Source organism: Myxocyprinus asiaticus, chromosome 15 (genome assembly GCF_019703515.2).
Source record: "Myxocyprinus asiaticus isolate MX2 ecotype Aquarium Trade chromosome 15, UBuf_Myxa_2, whole genome shotgun sequence".
Classification (NCBI taxonomy): Eukaryota; Metazoa; Chordata; class Actinopteri; order Cypriniformes; family Catostomidae; genus Myxocyprinus; species Myxocyprinus asiaticus.
This window is the reverse complement of record NC_059358.1, coordinates 23068271-23078595: the sequence shown is the minus strand read 5'-3', so window position 1 is coordinate 23078595 and position 10325 is coordinate 23068271. Positions and strand designations below refer to the sequence as shown.

General features: G+C 40.0%; 1 protein-coding gene across 3 annotated transcripts in view; it reads left to right on the top strand.

The window, feature by feature from the left end:
• Positions 1-36: 36 nt before the first annotated feature.
• Positions 37-10325, top strand: part of epb41l4b (erythrocyte membrane protein band 4.1 like 4B) — a 46547-nt gene continuing 36258 nt past the window's right edge. For 2 of the 3 annotated variants that reach the window (XM_051718677.1, XM_051718676.1), the window contains exon 1: positions 37-896. In XM_051718677.1, coding sequence (XP_051574637.1) covers positions 648-896 — 249 coding nt within the window. In that variant the 5' untranslated portion in view covers positions 37-647. The remainder of the gene's footprint in view (positions 897-10325) is intronic. The other variant, XM_051718678.1, reaches the window with a different exon arrangement.

The window sequence follows — 10325 nt, the reverse complement described above, 5'->3', positions numbered from 1 at the left end:
CACTGCACAGCATGAAGGCTGCCTTGATTTCTAGTCGTTGCGGGGGAATTCAGTGATCGTGGCTCGCATGAAGGTAACCTCGCTCATATAGATCATCATTGTTTAGCTGCCAGCAGGTAGCGCTGCCTTGCGCACACTGGCCCGAAGAGGGGAAAAAAGTTTGAGTGTTGCTCTGAGATTTAACGCTTGCGCAGAACAGGTTGCCTGGCCAGTTGCACTGGTTGACTTACCTGAGAGGTACATCAGTTTAGGTCATTAACAGAAACGAAGAACCAGCGAAGGGGTCACGCGCCGTCATTCATCCGAACCCGGACTCCGGTAAGCGCGAGGAGAAGTTAATTTAGAGCGCGAATCCTGTTTATTAAAATAAAGATTAAACGAGAGCAAAGACGGAAGTATATTCCCTGGCTTTTGGCTCCGCAGGTGTGCTCGTGTTGTTTCGCCCGTACGCCACGAGTGCTCCAGGTCGGTGGATCCCGACTTGTCCCCACTACATTGCACGTCTCATTCCGGTAGACGCCGCCTTCGCCGTCGCGGAAAGCCTGGGAAACAGCTGGATGCCTTCCTTTTGAGTGCCGCCGTTAGGAGTCCGGTATCGGCGCCGTTTTCACTGATCGATTAAAGCGCTGTTCCCCCGTGGGGAAAAGATGATGGGGTTTCTCCGCAGGACGTTTAGCCGTCGGTCAAAGAGACGTTTTCGGACGTCAGACGAGCTGGACGGGACCGGCAGAGGCGGAAACGCAGTACTTCAGGCGCACCAGCAGCAGGTGATTCACGCGCCGACTGTAGTGACCGGGGGAGCCGTAGTGCACATCCCCGCTGCGGGCAACAGCAAAGACGCCATCACATGCAGAGTCCTGCTGCTGGACGGATCGGATGTCAGTGTGGAGTTACCGGTGAGTGCTTTTGTGTTCAGAGGAGTTCAGTTGCTTTAAGTGATTGTGCGGTCGTTAGACAATCAGAGAGACAAGTCGTCAGGGGAAATTGTTTCTTGTATTTTAAATGCAGTATTTGTCTGCAAAGTTCACTTTTGGCATCCTATCAGTTGGCTCTGTGTGGCCCGGTGGATTTCCCTGGTGCTGGGTCCTGTCCCGGTAGAGGCGGACAGATGGTGCTCAGGCTCTCGTCCTCCTGTTTACTTACCACCTATAGCGACCACTCAACCTGTCACACATAAACCAATCACCTGCACACTCTCACGAGCACTTGGAGCATTTACAGAAAATGAAACGATCATGAGGTGGGAAATAACACGGATTTTCCCAGCGCTTCGAGTTTTCCAGAAATTATATAAATAAATAAAATAATTCCACTGAGGTCGATGAACTAGGTCGCTTCACCTTTGGTCCCTTAGACCTGAATGTCGATCACATTCTGGCAGTTCAGCTGTTATTGGGTCATTGACAAATAAGCTTTTCCGAGGTGATAAAAATGAAAAATATTTTAAAATGTATTTTAAAACACATGGGTTGAGTTAATCGAAGTGTAACATTTGTGTCCAAGTTAGTTTCATACAAAGATAATAAGAATCAGAATGAGATTTATTGGCGAGTATGCTTACACACAAGAATTTGTCTTGGTGACAGAAACTTCCAGTGCACAAACAAGACCGAGATAATCAAAAAATTTAATAAAAATAAAAAGCGAATAGAAAATCTAAGTATATATAGAAAAACACAAAAGACAAAAAATATATAGATATAATTGAAGTCAGAAGTTTACATACACCTTACCCAAATATATTTAAACTCAGTTTTTCACAATTCCTGACATTTAATTGTAGAAAACATTCCCTGTCTTAGGTCAGTTAGGATCACTACTTTATTTTAAGAATGTAAAATGTCAGAATAATAGTAGAAGGAATTATTTATTTCAGGTTTTATTTCTTTCATCACATTCCCAGTGGGTCAGAAGTTTACATACACTTTGTTAGTATCTGGTAGCATTGCCTTTAAATTGTTTAACTTGGGTGAAATGTTTTGGGTAGCCTTCCACAAGCTTCTCACAGTAAGTTTTCAGTTCTGCCCACAAATTCAGACTGAGGTCAGGGCTTTGTGATGGCCACTCCAATACCTTGACTTTGTTGTCCTTAAGCCATTTTGCCACAACTTTGGAGGTATGCTTGGGGTCGTTGTCCATTTGGAAGATCCATTTAACTTTGTGGCTGATGTCTTGAGATGTTGCTTCAATATATCCACATAATTTTCATTCCTCATGATGCCTACTGTTTTGTGAATTGCACCAGACCATCCTGCAGTAAAGCACCCCCACAACGTGATGCTGCCACCCCCATGCTGGGATGGTATTCTACTGCTTGCAAGCCTCACCCTTTTTCCTCCAAACATAACGATGGTCATTATGGCCAAAAAGTTCAATTTTTGTTTCATCAGACCAGAGGAAATTTCTCCAAAGATCTTTGTCCCCATGTGCACTCGCTAACTGTAGTCTGGCTTTTTTGTGGCAGTTTTGGAACATTGGCTGCTTCCTTGCTGAGCAGCCTTTCAGGTTATATCGATATAGGACTCGTTTTACTGTGGATATAGATGTGTACCTGTTTCCTCCAGCATCTTCACAAGGCCCTTTGCTGTTGTTCTGGGATTGATTTGCACTTTTCACACCAAACTACGTTCATCTCCAGGAGACAGAATGCGTCTCCATCCTAAGCGGTATGATGGCTGCGTGGTCCCATGGTGTTTATACTTGCATAGTATTGTTTGTACAGATGAACATGGTACCTTCAGGTGTTTGGAAATTGCTCCCAAGGATGAACCAGACTTGTGGAGGTCCACAATTTTTTTTCTGAGGTCTTGGCTAATTTCTTTTGATTTTCCCATGATGTCAAGCAAAGAGGCACTGAGTTTGGAGCTAGGCCTTAAAATACATCCACAGGTACACCTCCAGTTCAGTACACCTCCAGTTCAGTACACCACCTTTCAGAAGCTAATTGTCTAAAGGCTTGAAATAATTTTCTGGAATTTTCCAAGCTGCTTAAAGGCACATTTAACAGTGTATGTAAATTTCTGACCCACTGGAATTGTGATATATTCAATTAAAAGTGAAACAATCTGTCTGTAAACAATTGTTGGAAAAATTACTCATGTCATGCACAAAGTAGATGTCCTAAACGACTTGGCAAAACTATTGTTTGCTAATATGAAATCTGTGGATTGGTTAAAAAAAGAGTTTTAATGACTTCAACATAAGTGTATGTAAACTTCTGACTTCAACTGTATATACGCATTTACAAATACAAATCTGTTATATACAGAGTGCAAGGGAGTGTAATGGCAGAAGAGTTGGGATATGTTGGATAAAGATAAATGGACTAAGCTGTGTATTGCTCAATGGGGCAGTTTTAACTGTTCATGAGATGGATAGCCTGAGGGGAAAAAACTGTTCTTGTGACTGACAGTTCTGGTGCTCAGTGCTCTGTAGCGCCAGCCAGAAGGCAACAGTTCAAAAAGGTAGTGGGCAGGTTGAGTGGGGACCAGAGTGATTTTTCCAGCCCTTTTCCTCACTCTGGAAGTGTACAGTTCTTGAAGAGAGGGCAGGGGCAACCAATAATCCGCTCAGCAGTCCGAACTGTCCTTTGTAGTCTTCTGATGTCCGATTTCATAGCTGAACCAAGCCAGACAGTTATTGAAGTGCAGAGGACAGACTCAATGACTGCTGAGTAGAGCTGTATCAGCAGCGCCTGTGGGAGGTTGAACTTCCTCAACTGGTGAAGGCAGTACAACCTCTGCTGGGCTTTTCTCACAATGCTGTCAATGTGGGTCTCCCACTTCAGGTCCTGTGAGATGGTAGAGCCCAGGATCTTGAATGACTCCACTGCTGCCACAGTGCTGTTCAGAATGGTGAACAGGGTTAAGGTTGGGAGAAAAGGGGATTAAAAAAAATTATATATATTATTATTATGATTTTCTCCCAATTTGAAATGCCCAATTCCCACTACTTAGTAGGTCCTCGTGGTGACTCAGTTACTCACCTCAATCCGGGTGGCAGAGGACAAGTCTCAGTTGCCTCCACTTCTGAGATCATCAATCTGTGCATCTTAACACGTGGCTCCTTGTGCATGACACTGTGGAGACTCCGCATGTGGAGGCTCATTCTACTCTCCGCGATCCAAGCACAACTTGCCATGCACCCCATTGAGAGCGAATACCACTTAATTACGACCATGAGGAGGTTACCCCATGTGACTCTACCCTCCCTAGCAACTGGGCCAATTTGGTTGTTAGGAGACCTTGCTGGAGTCACTCAGCACACCTTGGATTCGAACTCGTGACTCCAGGGGTGGTAGTCAGCATCAATACTTGCTGAGCTACCCAGGCCCCCCATCTCCACTGTTTTGAGCATGTTCAACTCCAGGTTATTTTGACTTAACCAGACAGCCAGCTGTTCAACCTCCCTTCTGTGTGCAGACTCATCATCATCCGGGATAAGGCCAATGACAGTAGAGTCGTCTGCAAACTTCAGGAGCTTGACAGAGGGGTCCTTGGCGGTGCAGTCATTTGTGTACAGGGAGAAGAGTAGTGGGAAGAGCACACATCCCTGGGGGGCATTAGTGCTGATCGTACAGATGCTGGACATGAATTTCCCTAGTCTCACTAACTGCTGCCTATCGGTCAGAAAGCTGGTGATCCACTGACGGACAGAGGTGGGAACAGAGATTTGGTTTAATTTGGTCCGGAGAATAGCTGGGATGATGGTGTTGAAAGCCGAACTGAAAAAGAATCCTTGCAAATGTCCCTGGTCTGTCCAGATGTTGCAGGATGTGATGCAATTCCATGTTGGCTTCATCCACAGACCTGTTTACTCAATAAGCAAATTGAATGGGGATCCAGAAAGGGTACAGTGATGTCCTTCAGGTGGGCCAGCACCAGTCTCTCAAATGACTTCATGACCACAGACGTTATAGCGACGGGTCTGTAGTCATTAAGTCCTGTGATTTTGGGTTTTCTTAGGACAGGGATGATGGTGGAGCTTTTGAAGCAGCAGGGAACTTTACACTGCTCCAGTGATCTGTTGAATATCTGTGTGAAGATGGGGGCCAGCTGGTCAGCACAGGATTTTAGACAAGTGGGTGAAACACCATCTGGGCCCTGTGCTTTCCTTGTCTTTTGTTTCCGGAAGATCCGGCACACATCCTCTTCACAGATCTTAAGTGCAGGTTGAGTAGCAGGAGGGTGGTTGCAGGAGGTGTTGATTTTTGTGTGAAGTGAAGGTCAGAGCGGGTGTGGGTGTGAGATGGGGCTTTTCAAATCTACAGTAAAACACATTCAGGTCATCAGCCAGTTGTTGATTCCCAACAGTGTTGAGGGATGGCATCTTTTAGTTAGTAATGTCTTTCAGGCCTCTCCACAATGATGCAGGGTTGTTAGCTGAACTTGTTTTTCAGCTTCTCAGAGTAGCTTCTTTTAGCCAGTCTAATCTCTTTTGTCAGTGTGTTTCTGGCCGGAATGTACAAGATTTTATCCCCATTTCTGTAAGCATCCTCTTTGGCCTGACAAAGCTACCTGTGTTTTGCTGTAAACCACAGTTTGTCATTGTTGAACTTTAAATAAGTCCTAGTAGGAATGTACATGTCCTCACAGAAACTGATATATGATGTCACAGTATCTTTGAGCTCGTCCAGTTTGGTGTCTGCAGCTTCAAAAACACTCCAATCAGTGCAGTCAAAGCAGGCTTGTAGTTCCAGCTCTGCTTCATTGGTCCATCTTTTTACAGTCTTTACTACAGGTTTAGCTGATTTAAGTTTCTGCCTGTAGGTCAGAAGAAGCTGAACCAGACAGTGATCAGAGAGTCCCAAAGCTGCTCTAAGGACAGAGCGATATGCATCCTTTGTTGTGTAGCAGTGATTCAGCATATTTCTGTCTCTGGTGGGGCATGTAATGTGCTGTCTGTATTTCGGTAGTTCACAGGTGAGGTTGGCTCTGTTAAAATTTCTGATAATAATACTAAGTGAGTTTGGGTATTGTTGTTCTGTGTCTGTGATCTGATCAGCCAGCTGTTGCAGCGCTGCGCTCACACACGCTTGTGGAGGAACATAAACACTCACCAGAATACACAAGGAAAGCTCCCGCGGCGAGCAGAAAGGCTTAAAGTTGATAGAGCGCTTCCAAATTAGGACAGCACATCTTCTTTAATGTTTTTTCATCTATTACATTTTATATATATATAAAACATTTATATCAGTACAAAAAAATAAAAGATTTAATTGCTTTTAATATGTCAAGTGGTGTAACCATCAGGTAAAAGCTGTTAAAATATTTTCTTTGCACAGTACATGTTTTGTAAATATAGATTTTTGAGTTATTATTATTATCAAGAAGTTTTCCTTTTAAATGCTTTACACACAGTCATGAGGGTCTACAGGGGGTCTTCTCTGTTTTATTTATTTTGTCACATGACAACAGAATGTCACACCACCTGACTTTGATTTGGTGAACAAACATTTTCAAATATAATAATAATTAAAAAATCGCTGCTTATTTTTTTTTTTTTAAAGACATAACAATAAAAGATTTTTCTAATGCTACTACTTATGGCAACAGTTGTTTTCGAAGGATTTCAGCTTTTAATTAGGCTTGTATTTTATTAAATTTTTTTTACTGTCTTTGGATGGTTATACCACTTTTTGACCTTTAAGCCCCAGAAGAAATATCAAAATGACTTCTCAGAAATTGAAAACTTTTTTTTTATCAGTAGAGATGAATTTAAGTAGGGTACAACAGGGCTAAAGGCACACCTTAAGGAAAATGTGCTTTTATCTGGTTACAAACTGTATCAAGATTCGAGAAATACATTTATTTTTATTGAATATCGATGGAGCAACATAATTTATGTAAAAACAAATATCAACAGAATTTGTTTTGTATAAAACCCCACACTTGGGGTAAAAGCCCCCTGAGGGGTTATATTGATATAGTGCAGATACAGGGGCAATAGTTATAGGGCACAATTTGTCAACTTATCCAAATACTTTTAAGCCAGCAAGATGTTTTTTGGAGTAACAAATTAAGATAATGCTTATTCAAAATAACCACTTCAGAAAATGGTGCATCATTTCTTGTTCATTTCAGTCACATCTGACATTTCATTACATCTTAAGTATTTTATAAACAAATTAATCTCCATTGTGATTGGATCAGTCAATGCCCACTTTGAACATTCTTCATAGCAAATCTATTCCTCCACTTAAGAAAAACGATGTGTTAATAGGGGCCTTTAGTCCCAGCAACAGGGGGGCATTTTACCCCAAATACTATCTTTTCACTTGGACAGTTATTGAAATATTTTTGATATAATCACCTTAAACAAAATTGAAAATTTTGAAATTATGAAATATGTCTGATAAACATAGTTATTTCAGTTATAACCAATTCTTGAATTGTATTTAGGATGTCTTCAACGTTAATCCTTTATCTTTTGATCTTGAACATCAGGACACTCTCTTAATCCGACAAGGTAAAACAAATAAAAGAAAAAATCAAAAACAGAAAAAAAAAAAAGACATTTAAAAATTGTAACGTACAGTAGTCAGATGATTATAACTACAAATATTTTTTTATTGTTATTTTATGATATGAAATTGAATTGTAATCATTTGTAATGATTATTGCCCAGGTTAACACTTAAAATATGCATTTGCATGCATTCAGTAATTTGTTGTATTTGGGATTTAGTTTAATTCTACAATACTTACTGAAAATATATTATTCATTTGCAGTTTATTTATTGGTATTTTGTCCAATACCGTCTATTTTCTGCCACAGTTTCACTGTCAGTTTCCTACACACCAAAAGCCATGCATTTTGTAAACCCTATTTGGTACTATGTTTTACAAATAAAACATATTATTAGTATTATCAAACACATTGGCCTACTGTTTCACTGCACTTAGGCAAATTAACAAACAGTTGGCACATCGTAAAGTTGAACGAGTGCTTAAATACATTTGCTGCATTTGTGAATGTGACAAAGCGTAAACATAACTTTAGCCTACCTTGTCATTACACATCATGTAAAACTACATTGAATCTGGTGTTTTTATGAAACAAAGGCTATAATTTATTATCCTGTATACTGTATTTCCACTTACATTCATCTCCGCAAATTCGGTAGAATGGTGCTCACAGAAATGGTGCAAGTGTTTCACACTTGAGCCGATACTTTTTTGCGACAAACTTTACAGACTGGGTAACCATCATCATTGACGGTGCCTCGTGGGTCTTTAACATACCAAAGTAATCCCAGACAGCAGACTTCAACCTGTTTGTCGGCGGAAATAAAGTATCAGGCTCGGACATGTCTGTTTGATGCACTCGTGCAGCACTTCTGATGTGCTCGTGATGCGCTGCGCTCGTGACACCTGCATGTCACCTTTAAAATTGAGTGTCAGTCGAATGTAACACGAGGAAGGCACAATTTAAAGATTTATTTTATCTCACCAAGTTTATATGATGCTGTGTAAATGTCTTAAACTGTTTTGGATTTTTAAAAACTTCTGAAAAAATTCTGTCTTTATATTCATGCAATAATGTCAATGAGAAGATTTCGACGGTATGATAACTGTCCATTTTAAAACTGAGGTATATTGTTAAACTTTGAAACCGTTACATCCCTAGTCACAAAATTGTACAGTCATTCACTGTTAAAACTTTTGATCCTTTTAGACTAACTTCTTGACTCCCAGTGTGATTTTGAGTATAATTTTACAGTAAACATTTCCTTTTCACGTATAGGCCTGGTAAACACCTGAAGGCTGTGACTCACGTGACACGTCATGTTATTGTTTTATATTTCAAAGAAAGACAGTTTTGCTGATTGCTGCTTTATAAACATGCATGTCATAGTCAGGCAAAATTGGTTCCATACAAGTCTAAACATGTCAAAGGATTAATAAGAAACCTTTCGTATGTCAATGCAATAGCGTAACAATTCATAAATTCTTTCATCACTCATTTCACCACTGTCCGTTCTCTCTCATCTGAGTTCCAAACATCCAACCTGCTAACAAGTTTAGTTTCAAACTTAACTTTTGTTTCTGATGCAGGACGTACAGTATGTTTATTGGAGGAGAACTCTAAAATATGTGTGTGGGGTTTATATATGTTAAGGGTTGTAGGTCAGTTTGAACAGCAACTAGAATCAAAGAGAATAATAGCCACCTACCCCCCTCAGGGTGTGTCCTAAATCCAGCCACTCTGCTCTGACACTTCAGCTATTTTTACTACAGCCTTAGTTTGTATGTGCACTGTGCACCTTATGTGTGTATTTTCATCCGTCTTACGGATTCAGTGTGTGTTTGGTGGAGCTCCTGTAAATGTCAAGGTGTCAAGTCTTTATTGAGAATAATTGCTAATGCAATAGGCAATTAAATTGAAAAACAGTAAGTATGTCACTCAGTGTTTCCAGTCATTCGGGTCGTTGTATCATGGTATTCAGTCAATTCAATCAAGGCAGCTGGACTTTTTTATTTCGCAGAAGTTTCACATGGTAGGCCACACTTATGTATGAATGTCATTGCATTACAACAAATACCAAACCAAGTGGCATGTATTTGAAAGAAAACATTTCACAAAAAGAACTTTTTTTGTTTTACAATAGATACTGTATATTGTTCAAAATTAAGACGCAAGGTGTTTGGACACTTTCTGGTTGGCAAACATATCCATAGTTAGTGTAATGAACTACACATGTGGTTACTCCGCTATAGGACACATCTGTGAACTTGAGGGGAGCTGATTTCATACATCCAGTAAAATTACCTTGGGTTGGTTAAAAGTCATTGCAAGAATGGTGAAAAAGGCTAGCATTATTTATTTGCAGATGTCACATGTTTAGATATTTTGTTATCTAATGCAAAGAAAGCACAATCATTCAAGTTTGGCAGAAGTGTCCAAAGCCTTAAAGGAATATTCCAGATTCAATACAAGATCAGCTCAATCGACAGCATTTGTGGCATAATATTGATTACAACAGAAATTATTTTGACTTGCCCCTCCTTTTCTTAAAAAAAAAAAAAAGCAGTTTCAGTGAGGCATTTACAATGGAAGTGAATGGGGCCAATTTTTTAATGTTGAAATACTATTTCAAAGTACAGCTGACATAAATAATATGTGTGTAAACATGATTTAGTATGACAAAATCACTTACTAACCTTTTCCGTGTAAAGTTATAACCAGTTTTGCAACTTTGTTGCCATAATGATGTAATGAGTTTTAAGTTTCTGTAAAACTTCTGTTTTAACAGAAGAATTTATGTATGTGTATTTATACAATTATAAGCTTCAAATTTCTGTCTTTTTAAACTCTCCAAAAATT